The 19,549-nt window shown below is 35.7% G+C and overlaps 1 protein-coding gene across 4 annotated transcripts in view; it reads right to left on the bottom strand.

Moving 5' to 3' along the window:
* Positions 1-19,549, bottom strand: part of EFR3A (EFR3 homolog A) — a 90,039-nt gene that overhangs the window by 46,955 nt on the left and 23,535 nt on the right. For 3 of the 4 annotated variants that reach the window (XM_082601303.1, XM_082601304.1, XM_082601306.1), the window contains exons 2-5: positions 10,712-10,788; positions 8,370-8,497; positions 6,982-7,132; positions 2,221-2,342 (exon numbers count right to left, since the gene is read on the bottom strand). In XM_082601303.1, coding sequence (XP_082457429.1) covers positions 2,221-2,342; positions 6,982-7,132; positions 8,370-8,497; positions 10,712-10,788 — 478 coding nt within the window. Of the gene's footprint in view, positions 1-2,220; positions 2,343-6,981; positions 7,133-8,369; positions 8,498-10,641; positions 10,789-19,549 lie in introns of those variants that run through there. The other variant, XM_082601305.1, reaches the window with a different exon arrangement.

The following is a 19,549-nucleotide window of genomic DNA, read 5'->3' on the forward strand; positions in this document are numbered from 1 at the left end:
CCTAAGTTTTATTTGACAGTGTATTGCTAAAAATAGAGGGATTTATAATAATTATCTAAGTTAGAACCTAAGAAGGAATATAAATAGTCCTGAAGAAAACCAAAAGGGCTTTTACTAAAAACGAAGCAGAAAAAAAAAAACAAGCCCTCTAAGTATCTTAAAGCATTTTAGTTCTCATTTGTTTCACAGTGATTCAAATGAAGTGTTATTTTGGAATATCAAATATTATATAGTAAAGAATTAAGACAAAGTACCATCTTTCATTTGTGTACAGAAAATTTCAAGTTTCTTTTTTGTAAGTTGAAAAATGTTATGAAACTACATGTTCAAAAGACAAGATTTTTCACTAGGGGGCGCTAAAATCTAAAAATCAGATACCTATTAAAATTTTTGAATTTTTTTTTTTTTTTTTTTTTTTTTGCGGTACGCGGGCTTCTCACTGTTGTGGCCTCTCCCGTTGCGGAGCACAGGCTCCGGACGCGCAGGCTCAGCCGCCATGGCTCACGGGCCTAGCCGCTCCGCGGCATGTGGGATCTTCCCGGACCGGGGCACGAACCCGTGTCCCCTGCATCGGCAGGTGGGCTCTCAACCACTGCGCCACCAGGGAAGCCCTGAATTTTTAAAATGCATCCTTTCATAGGTACTATAATATCATAAACACTTTTCACCTACATTGGTTTATATGTGAAATTCACCACCTTAACCAAAAATCGGGAAATGCCTACGTGAACAAACTAAACAAACAACCCCCCCCCCATCTTCTGGATTATTTTCTGTATTTTAAAAGAAAACAAAATTATTACAACTTTGAAAAAAACCTGCCATTTTATTTAGCTAATTTTTATACCTTTTTGCCCCATTAACAAGCTAATACCAGCTTCTGAGAACAGGGAACAGTTTTATAAAACATTTTTTGAATATCCTTTAGGGAGAAAAAGAGACTTTAGCAGTGATTAGGAGAAACAGGAAATTTATTATTATAAGATAGTTAGAGTTATCTCTACTTTTCTATAAGGCTTTACACTCGTAATAAAGGAATAACATCAGGATCCTAAATGGCCTATAGTATACCAAGGAAAAATTATACTAACAGCATCTCAGACAGAAATAAATCTTATATCTGAAAACTATTAAACTACCACTCAGCTTTCTTTCTCCAAGTTAAGTAACTTTTACACTTGTTTTTGTTTGTGTAAAGCAACACTGTAGCTTGCATACTTAAAGCTAATTAGTTACATTTCTGTATATTCCTTTATTTTAAAAGAAAAGTAAAAATCACAAAACATGCTCAATCTTGACTATCGACTGCTCATGACAACACTCTGAATTTGGGTTAGTTTCTTTCTTTTTAGGTGTATTATGGTAAAGCTCAAACTACACTTACCAGGGTCATTTTGAATTTAATTTTCAACTTTCATATACATGTCAATCTATCAACTGTGTTTGCAGATAAGTATTTGATTCTAGATTATTACTAGGATGTATCTAGAAGAAATGTTTAAAAATGCCCAAATCAGTTGTCATGACAACCTCAGTCAGACAATGATCCCATAACATACAGTCATTCATTCATTCAATTTATGTATGTATTCATCCAAAAAGTGCTTATTGAGAGCCAGTAATGTGCTCAGCAATATTCAAAGTACTAGTGATACAGCAGTCCTCAAAACAAAACCCTTGCCCTCCTGGAGTTCATCTTCCATAGAGGAGAGAAAACAGACAACAAGATCTGAGAAGATAAAGCTTAACTGGGAGTGGGATGGGAGGGCTGATATTAATAAATAAAAGGTGGCTGAGGGAGGATTCTCATGATAAGGTGACATTTGGGCAGAAATCTGAACAAAGTGAGGTAAGGCTGAGAGACCACTCAGTCCAAAGGCCCTGGGGAGAAGTGTGCCTCATGTATTCAAGCAAGCGAGGAGACCCATGTACTAGATCAGAGTGAAAGGAAGAAGAAATGACAGGATCTAACACTGGGGTATGGTGAGCATTAAAGGGCATTCTGGGTTACAGTAAAGACTTTGCATTTTATTCTGACTGAGTTAGGAAACCACTCTCAATTTTGCTGCTTTAGTCAGTTCTTCTAACAGCAATGAAAAGTTGTACTTCAGGAATAAAGCATATATTTTCCCATCTCCTTGGGTGATCATTATGTAATATATAAATACAATATTCATCAATAAATAACTCCAAGACTATGAACCATAAAACAATACATACTCTGTTCGTGTTTCTGGATCACTATCACAGGAGTGACACATGGCACTGAAGCGAGATACAAAAAAGTCATAACGTCTATGATAGGATGGCGTGTCTTCTTCAATATTTGCAAATTTGACAAACTAAAAAAATAACAATAAGATGTATTATCACCTTTTTGACAGTGTGGAACAAACACATTTACTTTCTCATTCATTATTTGTTACATCGACAAGAAATAACCAAGTAAAAAGCAAACGAAATATGAAATATCATAAATGCCACATATATACAAAAGGAAGTTTTTGATAATGAACTTTACAAAATCAAGAATATAGCATTATAAACATCAAATATAACTTTGTGATGCAGTCTCTTTTCAGTGAGCCCACTCTCAAGAGCTCTCATTCTAAAGCCCTTCTGCATTTCCTGGATGCTGACAGTGTTTCCATGACAAGCTCAGTCAGGCCCAAACCTTCAGGGAATTTTATTTCTTAAATCTCCGGTAGGAAATCTTGACAGTTGTTACATAACACATGAATGAATAATATTTATACAAATGAGACGGGACAAGAAAAAAGGGCCCTAAACTGAAGAAAACCAACTCAATAGAGAAGAAAAAATACTGAGATGGTAAAATTTATTCTACCTCTTTTCTAAAGATTAAAAAAAGAGAGATATCCATATGTTTAGGAAATTTTAAATATCCTACATGAGTCACAGACCTAGCCATATGATTCCTTAATATGTACTCTTTTTTTCTTATTTGCTTTCTCATTTATTCAGTAATTTATTACTTCTAAAATAGCCTAAAGCTGTCCTGGAAATAAAACTAAAGTAAGCATAGAATAAATCTGAAAAAATAAAATTATGATACTAAAAGTATTTTAAATTAATTCAGCCAGAGCCAAGTCATCTGTTTTAAATTATAATTTCATATAATTCACATTATCTAGAAAAAGACCACAAATACCACACCTGATAGAGATGAAACTGACATTCATTACCTACTCTGTACCATACTCTGTACTAGGTGTTTTCACATGAGTTCTTATTTAATCATTCTTACAGTCCTGTAAAGAATGTGTCATTATCCCCATTTTACAGACAGGAACACTGAAATTCAGAAGTTAAATCGTTTGCCCAAAATGACACTGTGAGTAAATGGTGAAACTGGCATTACAGTTCAGGGGTTTGATTCCAATTTTCAAGATTCCCATACTACACACTGACCATATGAAGAGTTTCAGAAAATATTAAGCCAAATATTTGTATTTTTCATAAAAAGAAACTTTGAATGATACCAGGAAACGCTCAAAAAATGTAAATGATAAAAACACATACAAGTGTATATACAATATGTTCCCCATTTTCTAAAATATATTTTAAAAAGAAATTAAAATATTAAAGGACTACTTCTGGATACTGAAATTACAGGTATCTTTAACTTGTTTACTCTTTCATATTTTCTTGCATTTTCCAAACTTGCTACCAAAAATCACATATTAAATTAGAAAAAATTAATCAGAAATTTTAAAATTTGGCCATTAAAATGTTAAATGTTCTAGAAAATTTTTAGGAGAAACTTTATCCTCTTTTCACTTACTGAAAGTCACAAATACTCAAGTATAATCTGAGTGATCATTTACAGAAGCCTCTCCTGTTGCCCTTTGGCATAAAGAACAGGATAAAACATGTGCGGCTATGTTCCAGGGAAATGCATAAAATATTATCTTCCTTCCCAATTTTATGGAAAAGCTCTTCTAATTCCTGTAACTCTGGGAGCTCTCTAACAAATTCTAAACCTATATACCCTGTGCTAAGATAAATCAATAAAAAGAAAGGTATTATCATTACAGACTTCTTATCATACGTAGGAGTGGAAAAAAATGAGACAGTATGGTGCAGAGATTAGGAATGGATTCTGTTAGATGGCTCTGGATTTGGATCCTGGATTTACTAACAAAATATGTGACCTGTGAAATGGAATATTTAACTTACAGGGCTGTTGAGAAGTTCAAATGAGAACCAAACAAAAGTTAGCACAAGGCCTTGCTACTTTCTCCCCCTCTCAGCTCGGTGCTCTGTGATGACCCAGATAGGTGTGGGAGTGGGAGGGAGGTCCAAGAGGGAGGGGATATATGTATACATATAGCTGATTCACTTCGTCGTACAGCAGAAACTAACACAACATCGTAGAGCAACTATGCTCCAATAAAAAAAAAATTTAAGTGAAGAGCTAGGTATGTTTTAAAAGGTACAACAAAAGGCAGCAGCAATGTGATCTTCGATGTAGTTTCTCACAGTAAGCACTGTTAAATTTTCGACCCCATCAACTTTGTCGTGGGGACTGTCCTGTGCGTTACGTATAGCGTGCTTAGCAGCATGCCCAGCATCCTGGATACCACTAGCACTCCCCCAGCCCCAGGTGTGAAAAGTCAAAACGTCTTCCAGACACTGCCAAATGTCCAGTGAGGGTTAGGGACGGGGGAGAACTGTCCCTGGTTGAGAATCACTGCTTTAGTGCAGTGAACGGTTTAAATGACTGGGCCCTATGGACAACTGTCAACAATAGTTAAAGAAAAGGTTAAGATTAGCAGTAGGCTTCAGAAAAGTGAGATGGATCAACTGAATACAAGAGGAAGAAAAAAAGGAAAGTAACCTCTGCTTTTCCTAGATTTTAATCCACAAAAGTGACAGTGTATTTATACAACACAAGCTCTGGAGTAGGAAAGGCCTAGCACTGAATCCCTGTTATATAACACTATTATTTCACTATGTCTTTGGACATGTTATTTAGCTTCAATTCCTCACCTGTAAAATGGGAATAATACTTCTAAGCTTGAAGGGTTTTTGTGAGAATTAAATGACATAATGTATATGAAGTATCTAGCGTATACTATATTATTTCTTTTAAAAAACATGAACCAATGTTGCAGAGTGTTAACATTTATTACTATTATGTATTATTATTTATAACAATAATTATTATGTATTATCATTTATTGATATATTAACTACTTAACATTTTTCTTGCCTGAATCTGTGTTTATGCGGGTATGCTATATTATTCTCTATACTTTTCTGTATTTGAAATAGTTCACAATTTTAAAAAAGGGTAAAAATAAAAAGTACCTAGCACAATTTCTAAAACAAAGGAGAACCTGAATAAATCATGTACTGAGTCAGCACCAGCACAAAGCGGCAAATGTCAACAAATTAAAATAAAATGTACAAAGACCACTAATAAATACAAAAGTACTAAATCAGTACCAGTCATGTTCGACAATATTTTTTTAATATTCAATTTTCAATGTTTGACAACTTAGCACCACTAAGAAATTAAAATCAGACTTCCAGGGAATACTATATAAATAATGTTGGTCAAGATAATACAGCATTTCATTTAATATAATTCATTCATTCAAATCAAAGTAGGTAACTGGAGAATTTTGTCTTTTTCCCAAATGAGTCATTAAAGGAATTCTAATGGCATTGCTGGCTTCAAGTAAAGAAACGTCTGGAGATATACACTGAAACTCCTTCTCCCACAGCCATTAAAACTCTTCCCCTAATATATAGGATGGATAAACAACAAGGTCCTACTGTATAGCACAGGGAACTATATTCAATATCCTGTGATAAACCGTAATGGAAAAGAATACGAAAAAGAACATATATATATGTATCTATAACTCAGTCCTTTGCTGTACAGCAGAAATTAACACAACATTGTAAATCAACTATACTTCAATAAAATTAAAAAAAAATTTCCCCTAAACTTTCCTCACCTAAATGTAAAGGAAATAGGAGAAGCACAAGTGGCTATGTTGCCAGAAATGGAGCCTGTCACACCACCTAACTGCACTTGGAAATAGCCAATATTTTCCCTCTGAAACAAATGGACAAAATCATATTAAGGGCTTTTTAATGAGGATTTTATTTACATGCTCTTGCTTCAAAAAAAGAAAAACATTACTACCAACAATAACTAACAGTGCCAAACACTGCTCTAAGAACTTTATTTATATTAACTCATATCACACAACAAGAGTACCAAGATCGGTACTATTATTATCCTCATTTCACAGATGAAAAACTAAGGCGAGGAGAAGTTAAATAACTTGCCCAAGATACACAGCTAGAAAGTGGCATAGGCATAATTCAAAGAAAGGCAGTCGAACCCTAGAATCCATGCTGTCAGTCACCCCCTACACTTTCTAACCACAAAACAGTTATCTATAAACAATAGCAGGTAGAGTATATGACTCTGTTATTTGTTGATAAAAATCTGGATGGGAACATATAGATTGGTTGAATGCCTGAAAGCTTCCTCAGAGATGAAGTTGGAACTGAAAGACTGAAGGTTATACAATGAAACTAAAGACAAGAGGAGGAAGGTTATCACTGTATTTTATTTTCTTTATTAGATATGCCTTCCCCAACCCCACACATGTTTAACAAACTATGGTTCCAGATAAAAGAAAATGAATGTCGTTAGCAGAAATAGTTCAGAAGTAGTGTCAGAAGGCCTGGGGGGAAAAGAAAAACCTTCCATTTATGGCCAACTGAGTTCCTGTTGTTCCTTATGATTGGTTAACATCCCAGATTTCACAAGCAGCAACAATAAAAGCTAGAGACAAAATGTTCTAATCATCTACCACTGTACTGGTTGTCCAAATGCCCTGACCAGAGCATCTGCTTCTACCAGATAGACACTCTAAGAAGAGTTAATCCAAGTTATGCTAATTAAACTTAAAATTAGAGAATAGTTTTACTCACAGAATTTGTTCCAAGAACTTGAAGCTTTGGTTCCCCTGATTCCAGCAGCTTTGCTACCATATGAAGAAAGCTTTCTACAAATGGCTTGATGCTTTGAGAATGGCAGGCCATAAGAAGTTGGTCCAACGCCTCCATAGCAATTAAAACATACCTAAATATAAGAGAAAAATAATGTCAACACATCTCTAGCTCTCTTAATTCTCCTAATCACTTTCACAGGGATAATTAAAATAAGTTTGTTTAAATGCACAGAACACAGAAAGGCAAATTTAGCAGCTTCTAAGTGAGATCCTAATCTTTACACAACACCAATGATCTTGAGATTATAAAATAATCCTCATGTGGAAGTATACAGAAACTATACTGTACTACCCCATTTTCTCCTGCTCACCAAACACTCTTCCAGAGCTTCTTCAACATTACCTTCATGTGAATTTTTTTGTAAACACAAATATTCTCCATTTTCCAGGCTTTTAACCACATTTCTTTGCATCCAACCCAAAAGTTATTATAAGAAATGTGCCTAAATTTCTAACACAATCTATTTGTATTTGTAAATATGAGTATATAGAACAGTATCAGCAATATTATAAGGAAAGGTATCATATATTTTACCATATAATTCATCAGATTTTAAAGCTTGTACTAAAAATTAAAATTCAGACTTCAGATAACTTTGCTTGAACAGTCAACTATAAAAACTATTTGTATCAAGACTCACATTTGTATTAAATGCTCTAAATGGTAACAATGCAGAAGCAGAGAAAGCCAGTATAGCACTTGGAGAAAGGAATACTCTAAGAAACTAGTATCATAAAATGACAATATGGAAAAGTATTTATAAACCAAATTACAAAGTTACTGCTGTTCAAGCACAGAGAATGGATTAAGATGGTAGACCTTTATTTATAGGTAGATGTATAGCTAGCACAGGTCAAATCAGCATGCTTACATATTCTGAACCTTAAGCCTAACATAGCTCTCTTTTATTGCTCCTCTGGTAGGTAAAACTGGAGCTGTGATAAAAATCAGTTCGCTAACAGAATTTCTGATAGTTTTCAATTTGAGACTGATTTTTAAATTACAGTACTGTGCTGACAGACTAAGGGAATCAATTTCTACTATTTCCATTAGGGAAGTCTTAAAAATTAATGGATACTTAAACAACTCTGTTAAGTAACATGAGTTTATTCTTAAACCTGACCACCAGGTAAGTAATAAAAGCTACAGCATCTATTTGGTATTACACATTTCCTTATATGATATTACAATGTTTTATTTTCCATATGTTATTTTTCCCTGACTAGATGGCAAAATAATTTATAGGATGATTTAGCCTAGGAAGAATTTTCCAAAGATACTATATTAGCAGCAATTACTTTCCTTACCCAGAGCGATGTCTGACAACATCCCTGCTCAACCTTTCTGCCAGGTAAGAACCAATTCGATCCAGTTTCTCTGGAGCAGATACAGCATAAAATGTCAATTTCTCCATATCAGCTTTAACAAGGCCATCCTAAAAATAAAAATTAAAAAAACAAGTGAAATAGGTTATATTTATATCTGTATTTTCATGCTTATTTTTTGTATTTCTAAGTGTTGCCTGCTTCACACTTCCCCTTTTTGGATTGGTAATTAATCCATATTTATGCTGAACCTTCCTGAATATAGCCTCTTAAGAGCTAATCACTATTCTGGATATGTAGAATTTTCAAAAAGTTAAATAAATGTCCCATTTAGGAAAAGCATTTAAATATGCTTTCACAAGCAATGGATTATTCTAACACCTTCCTTTACAGAAAAATAGCTCAATTAACTGCATATAGTATGTAAGGAATAGAATATATTTTAGTAATTATAAGAAAAAGTTTGGTTATTTGTTCCCCTCACTAGAGCACTCTTTGAAGGCAGGGACTATGACAATGTAGACCTCTGCACTCTGGGTACCTATTGTTGGACGTGTTTTGGATATACCACAAGATTTGTTCGTTTAATAAATTAAAAATAAGAAATGTAGTCAATTGGGTTTATGGTTGCCATACGTATGCAAGGTTCATGTAAATCTTTTCTTTTCCTTAAACCTTATTTTACAGATTTCTATTTAGGTAAATCTTATCTAAATACTTGGCAAAAATAAAGATTCTTTCTGTAACCGTTCTCTAATTTGCCTGCCACCACTCCCATGATCAAAAGTGTTCAAAGCTCCCTCACTGCCTGTAAGTTAAAGGGGATAAAGCAGGTGCCTTGTCTGTCATTCACATTCCCCTCTAATTTGCGCTCCACCTTATCTTCAGTAATCATATGTTCCAGATTCCTTAAGGAAATGACCTGAATATTCAGTTTATTAAATGATACTTCTGAAACTTCCAATCAGGAATTGTGTACAATTATCACTCATTACACTTCAGTTAGGCTATAGGCACCTTCATTTGAAGGCTCCTGTTCGCAAACGTATCTCTTACTTTACCATGATTTTTCTCTTGCCGGCAACAAAGAGACTAATCTCTGCTTCTCCAGATGGTGTACATCCTTCAGAGTTCAGCAAATTGCATTTCTGCTGAGAATGCTTCACAGAGATTGCCAACCCATGTGATACCTCCCTGATATAAAGGCAGAAACTTCACCACCTGTTTTACTTAATATTTTTCTTACTGATTTATGCATTGTGATTTAATATTTAGTATGCTTTCGCTTTATATCAGTCAAATGGATGGAAAGCTTCTTAAGGGCAGGTACCATATCTTAGAGTTATTTATATGCCATAAATTATCCAGGATATCTTGCAGCCAAAATATTTAATTGATAGGCCTCCTACAAATAGCTGAGTGTTTAAATCAGATTTGATTAAAAATGAGGTGTATCTCATAAATTAATATCAAGATAACCAAAAGGTTTCTAGAGTTGGCTACATTTTAAAATAAAGCAACTTCTGGAAATCAAACCCATGTAACACTTTTTTGTTCCTATCCATTTAACACTAGACTAAAGGAGTCTTGGAAAATTTAAAACAGTGTCAAACAAAATTGATGAAAGACAACTGCTTTGAAACCAGTCGTCTTCCACAATAAAGTAACTTTTATAAAAAATTAAAAAGCACTTAAGTAAAAAGAGAACAAACTCTGCCTGGAATAGTCTCCCTTTACTTCTCAATTCTCTTCTGAAAATTGTGTGGCCAACCCTACTTATTCTTTGGATCTTAGCCTAGATTTCATTTCCTTCAGGCCTTTCTTCTCCCAAGCCCAGATTAGATATCATTCCTACCTACTCCAGCAGTACCCTGTACTTATTTCTCTAGCACAGCATATTCTTTCACACAATATTGTAATTGCCAATTTACTTGTCTAGGAGCTTGGTGAGAGCAGAAGACCAAGTCTGTGTTCACAGTTGTGTTCTTGGCATTTCATACAAATGATCTGACACTAGTTCATAAATTTTTGCTAAGTGAGTATTACTTAAATTTAGGAACTATACAGACTAAAGAACATCATCCGTCCATCATTCTGAATTTATGTTATGTTATGCTTAATCTGAGAAAAGAATCTGAAAATCAGACAAGCAAGCATGGATCATTTAAAGGTTAAAAAAAAGAGAGTAGTATAAAAATAGCAGTGTACATGATGAGATTTGGGAGTAAAAGTAGAGAAATGAAATTAGGGAAACCTTTAGGGAGGTCAGCGGGGGGAAGGATGGGTCAGCAAAGAGAAGGATCAGTAGATGTAGATCAAATTACTTTTGGATCTTCAGGGAATATGTTGTCCACCAGGCGTTTGTAGCGAGGACGCAAAGCAGAACAGCAGCAATACACTCCTGTTCAAAAAGAATAAAATCACAAAGTACAGAGATTAATCGTACTGTAAACTGACCTAGAAATTCAAGTTTCTGAATATTTATGGGTTATTTAAAATAAAGGGGGAAAGTTCAAATAGCCAGAAATAGAAAAAGGCATGCAAATTCAATTATTAATTAAGAAGTGAAAAAGTTAAATTTCTCCTCCCCTCCCCAAAGACACCAGGTCAAAATGAACGTGCTAATGAATTATTCCAGTTTCCAACCAAACTGTTCAAACTGTTTTGGGGCATGTGTGTGCGTACACGCATGGATGCACATCCACATAAAACCCACCCAATTCATCCTATAAAGCATATACACAACTGGTACCCCACCTTGCCTCCCTTCTGGTCTCATCTCCTACTACTCTCTGCAGCCCCTACCCCTACCTCTACCTCCCTCATTCCCACTTTTCCTGCCCAGCCCAATCCACTCAGCTCCAGCTACAATGGTCTTAAAATGGCAGTTCGCTCCTAGTGTAGCTGGTGAAAACAGTTAACACCTGTATCTATATGATGCATCATACAAAGGAACCACAATAGTGAGGGAGAATCAACATCGAGGGAAAGTCCAGGAATTTCAAAAAAATGCTCAAAGGCTGCTCTATGCATTTTCAGTTGTTGGCATCTTGGAAAGAGTCAAGGATTTGGATTAGAAGACCTGGGTTCATTCCAATTCTTTCACTTAAATGGCTACATGACCTTGGGTAAGGCACATCAGCTCTCTGGAAAGAACTATGTAAGCAGGAGGGATCCATTTTCTTGTCCTACAAACTAACAACTTAATGGGAATGTTGGTCTTGAGCCATTATAAAATTCTTCCCATGATTTATGAAACTGGGGTATGTGTGTCTGTGTGTAAGTGTGCACTTGTATGTATTTAGAAACCAAAATATGGTATGAGAGAACACTTAAGCTACAAGTTAAGAGAACTCAGACTTAAGCAGACTTCTATTATCTTACTGAGTAATGTTATTCAACAGACAACTTCTCCAGACCTCACTCTGCTCATGAAGTATACATGACTCATGCATGCAGTCATATACCACGTCAAGTAAGCGCCCAACAGGCCAAAACATATAAGACTGAGTCCAGATCTGTCGTAGAATGGAGCCATTATATTGATAAAAACAAGACAGAATTAAGACATGTACAGCATCTTTAGTCATCATAAAGCAGTGTGCATACATTATTTAACATTTCCAGCAAATTTGTTAGGTATTATTATCACTACTACTTTACAAGAGTGGAAACTGTAGCAGAACTGACCAAGTAACTTACTCAACAGCAATGGCTGGGTGAGAATCCAATGTCTAACTCTGAAACCTCATGCTCTTTCCACAAACCCAGAGATATTAGTGGTCAAATCAATCAACATCCAAATATTTCATCTGCACCTGCTATGTCCCTAGTCACCATCTGTGGCTAGATGCCACAGATACAAGAAAGTATAAGAGACAAGATCCCTGCCCTTGAGAAGTTCATAAACTTGTTATTAAAAAAAAACAGTGAATAATTCACCAATATATACATAGGTACTACATGCTGATAATGTAAAATGTTATACGTTGTTCAGGATGTTTTCTACTTTAATAGAAGAAAAAATTCCAAAGAGTCCATTAGGGAATTTTTTTCAGACTAACACCAAAATACCTGAACCCTTTTTAAAGCCCAAAAGCAAAACACAGGCTAGATTACTAGAAAGAAAAACAAGGGTAAAAGCCAAGTAAACAAAAGTCATATTTCTGTGTCAACTATACCTAATATAAAAATACTTCAGATGAATATTAATACACTGACATAAATTAAAATCAAATATGTATCAAGTGATTAACTTATACAGGGCACTGAGCTAGGTACTGCAATGATGAAAGAAGCTTATAACCTGATAAGAAGATTAGGATGAATACTTTGTTATCACTAACACAAGGCCAAATATAGTAAATTCAAATTGCTATTATGGCAAAGAGAGAATGGAACTGAAAAACAAGTACCAAAGCTTCAAGTTTCCTGTCAGAATGGTAAATTATATAATTTTCAATAGGTAAGAAAGAATTCTTAATAAGGTATTATGTCTCGCATTGACACTTTCTGATATTATACACTGCTTTTAGTTTAAAGAGGCTTCCAAAAAATGGGGACTTGAAATACACATTATATCTAGTTCCCACTTTCAGGAAGCTTAGGTGTACTGGAAGAGACAGATGGGTAAAAAGACATAGGTAGCATGGGGTTAAAGGGCAGGGGCTCTGGGGTCACACAGACTGTGGTGAATCCAAGGTCTCTCACTGTCCACCTAGGAAGGCGCGTTACCTTCTCTTATTTTAATACATTTCCTTATCAGTTAAATGGGTGTAATAACACCTTCTTCATGTTTATTGAGAAAATGAAATAAAACTATATGTAAAGTTCTTATTAAGGGTGTAATACACAGTAAGCATTCAATAAAATGGTAGTTATTACTAGTAACGCCGTAAGTACTTATAATCGGGGTAAGCAGAGGTGCATTGAGGGCCCTTGAGATAGTATTGCCAACAACGTGAAAACCTTTGCGGCGAATTAATCATCTAAAAATCCAACAAATTTTATATGTGGTTCACAAGAAGCCTTCAATAACAAGAGGAGGACCAGTGGGGTAACTGCTATTTTCTGAACGTGATGTGTGCAGCACCATACCAAGTACTTTACAGCATCATTCGTTTATTCCTACGGCAGGTCTCTGAGGTGCTATGTTCAGCTTTGTGTGATAAATGAGGAAACAGAGGCTAAGGGAGGCCCATTTGTCCCATATCATACAGCCGGTAAGGAGAGGAGCTGAGATTCCAACCAGATCTGATGACTTTAAAGGGTAACTGCCACTCTGAATTCAAGTACCAGACAATTTCTAAATTAAACATTTTAGCTCTCCACGCACCTTTACCAATGAACATGACTGCAGGAATGAGTCTGGCTAACAGATGAGGAATGCACTGCCATGGAGGGAAATAAACAATCACCGTGAGCTTCTCGCTTCTCCAGGAGGTTTGAAACGAAACAAAACAAAAACAACTTCTTGACCACTTACTAGGCATGAAAACTTACCAACTATAGAGAAGACAGATGAAACTAGATTTGAAAGCTTCAATTTACTCAGGTTTCTATAAAATGATAACACACTGAAGGCAATACAAGGTGAAAGTGAGTGATGGCAGTAATCACAAAAGACATAACTCTATTTTAAATAAGACAACTCTGTACTTACAAACGCCACAAGAACAAGTCAAATAAAATCATTGGACCTACTCAGGCACAGAAATGTGGTTGACCCCCTTGTTGAAGTCAGTTCATAAGGCTTTTCGAGTTCAGCTGCAGGTACCTGAACATAGTCCTTCATGTTGTAAGAGACGATTTTCTAGCTGATCTTCCTGCTCTTAGATCCTTTTACCTACTGTGCAGGAAGTGCCTAGTTCACTTTACCTGTAATTAATTAGCAGAAGGTACTAATACACTGTAACTTATCTAACGTGTTGACATCAAATATAAAGCTATGGAGAACTTGATAATATCCCTATCAAATTCTGCTGACAAGGCCAAACAGCTTAAACAAGATACTATTAAAGTATTGTATTGCTAGTTTACTAAATATAGATTTTCATATAGTTTGAATAAGAAAATAAACTTATCTTATATTTTTTTCTTAAAGCATTCCTTTAACTCCTCCTCATCCTAGCTTCCGATCCCTTCCAACAAACTCCTCAGTTTTCAACTGCTTCCCAACCTCGTCTTTTCCAAAGGAAAAAGGGGCTAAGCATATCACAAGAAAGCCTCAAGCAACTGGCAGGTCTAAGTGACATGAATTCTTCCTTTAAGTTTAATTCTAACACATAAAGGAGAAGGTAATTCACTATTCTCCTCCTGTAGCATATGGAATTTAGAACCCTACGTATGATATAGCAGGAGGAGAAACAGGAAGTCTCAAGTAGGTAACTGAACTACGGGAAAATGGAACTGGGGCATAGCTGGAAAGAAAAACTACGACCAAAAAAAAAAAGTGACAAGCTGCATGTTACACTGGTGTGCAGACAGGCTCATGGGGCAATCTGTTCAATAATGCTCTCTGAGCCTTAGTCAAGAAACAGAAAAACCCTACCAATCTCTCAGGGTTAGAAGTACTAAATCAATATAAAAATTGCCTAGAATATAGAAGCCACTTTAAAAACATTATATATATACATATATATATATATATATAATATATATAACCTTTTGGTAAATTTTTTGTTTTGGTAAATTTTGCCCTCCTAAGTTAACCATTTCTTCTTTAAAGACACCCAAGACACCATGTGGATTCACCAGTGTCTCCTAATCCTCACCTCAGGCAGGAGTGAAATGTATCGACCTCTATCATCCTCCTTCTTTCATGGTGAGGTGTTAGAAATAATTTCCAACCCATCCTGATCCAACAGGCATTCACAGAAGGACCTGAGTAGCTGCAAAGGAAACCTCATGGCTGAGCTGATAGAAGCCATCGATCGGGTACATGGGCATACAGGGGTGCTGGGAGAATTCTGCTTAATGGGGCCAATAATCTAAGTGGTTGGTCCACCAGTGAGTACTCCTAGTTTGTGATGACATTTGCTTTCCTATGCAGCTTTGTAAGTCTGGAGGTTTGGATAATTAATTAAGACCCCTTTTAAAATAAGTTACTTATGCTTTCAACTAACTATATTACCAATGATAATTTAAATCTAACTGGAAATAGTAATATCTCCAGTATTAAATTATTAATAATTAAACTATTAATGTCTATTATTAAACACCATCATGGCACTGGGTACTTAGGAAAAAGCTATCCTCTAAAACAAAAATAATAAGTTACTGTCACTGAAGTTGAAGAATGTTTAGATCTTATGATGGGAACCAACTGTATGGTTTTGAATTAGGTTTGTCTCATGATCTATTAAAGGAGAAATTAACAGTATCTGTAACTTCTACAAAACAATTATATTATCTCTGTTAATTCTAACATGTAATGCATTAGGAATTCTCTGGCATATTTAGGGCTTACTAAGTGTCATATTTTCAAATGGGAATGGCTATGATTACTGGATTTTGGTCTTTATGATATTTCTATCATTGTATCTATAACAAATTATTGTACTTATTTATACACATGTCTGTCTTTCCCCCCAGAAAATGAGTCACTCCAACATAAAGCCCATATGCTTTGTTCATTGTTGTGCGTGTCTGGAATATAGCAGACATTCACAAAAAAATGTTCCTTCACTAAATGAATGTGGACCCAAAGTTCACTGATAAACAAAATGAATTTAATATCTGTTGATACGTGCTATAAAAATCAAAATGATAAAAAGTACACTGTCCACCACACAATACTAAATAAATGCCAGAACAATATAATTTCTCCAACGAATAGCTGACAATGTCAAATGAATCACTTTAAACAATTCATGTTTTATTTTTAGGCCTAGTGGAAGCTATCAGTAATCAAGGTGAAAAGAGACAGCGTGTTTTTCTATTAGAAGATTTAAAAAATTCATTACTTCAAGACCTCGAGCTCTATGGTATCCAAAGCCCTTTAAAAGAGTCTGCATCAAGGCTTCCCTGGTGGCACAGTGGTTGAGAGTCCGCCTGCTGATGCAGGGGACACGGGTTCGTGGCCCGGTCCGGGAAGATCCCACATGCCGCGGAGCGGCTGGGCCCGTGAGCCATGGCCGCTGAGCCTGCGCGTCCAGAGCCTGTGCCCCGCAACGGGAGAGGCCGCAACAGTGAGAGGCCCGCGTACCGCAAAAAAAAAAAAAAAGAGTCTGCATCACATATATTCTCTTCAAGGTTAAAATTAAAAGTCAAGTTATTCATTCAGTTAGTGTCAGAACAAGACTTCATACAATTAAAAGATTCATACAGTCCCACTCACACATATCCCTCCCAAGTACCGAACACTTAATATGTAGATTTACATATACCACACACACACATATAGACACCATATATAAAGCCTGTAATACGGGTGTTATTCCTGCACTTCAACACATGTACAAGGCACTGTGTTAAGAGCCACAGAGGATCAAAAAGGTAACTATCTACTTGAAAAGACAAAGGTTTAAAAATTGAAATTTTAAACAAGATTTGGACAACACTGGAGGACAAGGGACATCTAATGTCAAATGGACCACACGGCCATAGGGCCACAGAAGTTGAGAGAAGAGAGAAAGCACTCCCAGGTCAAATGAAGGGAGGTTTTGTGAAGGACATGGGATTTGAGCTGAGGGCTCCCCCTGAAGAACAAGTAGACTGAACTATAAGGATACACTGAAGCCAGTGGAGGACAATTACAGGCAGATGGAACAGTGCAAGTCTCACTGTGGAGGACGGCGCATGGAAAACCCAAAATGCGTTTTCTAATGACCCAGCGCTTAGAGAGGAAGGAACATAGAAGGTGGCATAAAGGAAGCATCAAAAGGGTTTGGTGACTAATTAGATAGGGGTCAAAGTAAGATGGGAACAAAATAGTCTTATCTTTAGGAAAGTGTTCCTTTTGAAAGGATTCTAATCCATTAGAGGAGTATTTTATTACATGATTCTTTCCGCATGTAATTCTATATGTTCTCTCCTTTCATTCTCAATTTCACTACTTGTTCTTTATTCCCAGGCACATAAACTTCATGGAAAAGAGGACAACAAAGGCAGTAAATGGAATTAAAACTCCAATTCTTTTTTAAAAGATGGTCTTCCCACTGCATTGCAATACTTGCTTCTACAAAAGGCATAACACAGACAAAACTCTGCACACTTCACAAAACTACTCTGAGATATTCTCTGTAGGGAAAAAAACAGCTTTTTGCTGCGTCAACTAGTGATCAGTCTGTACTCAACACATTTTCACCCCACTATCACAATTTTAAAGGAAAAAAATATATTAGGCATTGTCCTACTTCCAGTCAATTTACAGATTTATACCTAGACTTTACAGTATACTATCATACTTAACTGAAAAAAATAAAATTACTCAGTAGAGTTACCCAAGGACAAGAGCAATAAAATACAGAATAATCATGGCTTTTAGAAAATCTAATCCTGCAAGATTGCATTTGAAAACCTTTTGGAATCCTCATATGGAAAAAAAATACCACAAACATTAAAATAAGGAAATACAATTCTCTATTCATTTCATCTGATGTTTGGCTTAGTTTGCAAAACAAGTAAGAAAGGATCCACTGGATGACACAGAAACCAGAGCTGCAACCAGGAAAAGTACTCACACCTCTGTCCCCACCACCATTAGGACACAGTGTATGGTTCATCCCTACTTCTAAGACCATGTGACCAGACGCTGCGTGCCACAGACCTTCTTCAAGTGCACTCAGGGGTGGTCTTGGAAGGGAGTACACAGCGCTCCGGTGTCCCCATCTCCGGAGGTAAGAAATTAGATGAGGCAGAACTGAAAACTGAAGTAGTATGTGATTCCCTTTTTTGTTTAATAGATAAAATACTGACTATAGGTCCTCTATGATAATGTCAGTAGTACTGTTAAGAATTACAAAAGGAATCACATTTTCTCCATATGTAATTGTTTAAAAAAGCATGTGAACAACAACTTTCCTCTTGAATCCACACCATGGTACTGACTATTATATTGATAATTATTCTGCACAATTAATATGTTTGGGGGGAAGAGAGAATTATGTAATGGTCAAAGATAAATTTTAGGATTATGATTAAGATAGAGGAAGAGGGCATAAGGCAAATCAGACTATGTAGAATTTATAACATAACTGAGAAGGTAAAATACTGAAGCACAAATGTGTCTTAAGAGTCCTATTTAAAACACAGTCTAACAAAAACTCTAGCTGACAAAAAACCCTTTATCTTCAAAAGGAGATTTAATACCCAGCTAGGGAAACAGTTGGCAAAGTAATTGAGGGCTCTGACAGTTTCCATCTCTGTAGTATATTTCAACAAACCAATCTTTGGAGCTTTGTACAAAAACTTATTTTCCACTTCTCAGAGCAAATCTTGGTAAATATGTAATATGACAAAGCTAGCCAAAGAGTACAGGAGTATCTTACATTAAGAAGAAAATGTGTTCCTCAAAGATACACAAAAACTGAGATCAGTGTATATCTAAATTCCTTTACTATGAAAAAGAACAAAAGAAACTGAACTTACAACTTTCCCTTTAGTTAGAACTTCTTGTAAAGAACCCTTAACATGAACAAATGTTCATGGAACACCATGGAATATTGTTTTTTTATGTGTTCTTGAACATTGTTTTTCTTATATCAATGCCTAGACATAAGCTAATGGCCTAAGAATTCTCTCACCCATTTAGAATCCATTTTGAAAGGGCAAAATTATCTTGAGACAGCCAAAACCTTCTATTGTATAATTCAAAAATAAGATTAAAATAAGTTAAAATTTCCACATTTAAAAAACACAAAAATTCTCAATAAAAATAAAGATGCTACGCATGCTACTTGTTAGAGGACAACAAAACTTCAGGGTCTAGGAATCCTCACATTAGAAATCAAACTACAGAAAGAGCCACTGACATTAACACAGCAAAGGCAAACTTGCAGAGCCTCAGAAGGACCTCTATGGATAAGCAACGGCAAGAACTCCATTTGCAAATCACAGGGCCCAGGGATGCTTAGTACTTTAGCATCTCTAGAGTGACTTGAGGATGCTATTAATAATTATGCCAGGACCAGTGATATAAATCTTGGTAGTCACAGGCAACC

Source organism: Mesoplodon mirus (assembly GCF_964341445.2).
Source record: "Mesoplodon mirus genome assembly, chromosome: 16".
In the NCBI taxonomy this organism is placed as follows: Eukaryota; Metazoa; Chordata; class Mammalia; order Artiodactyla; family Ziphiidae; genus Mesoplodon; species Mesoplodon mirus.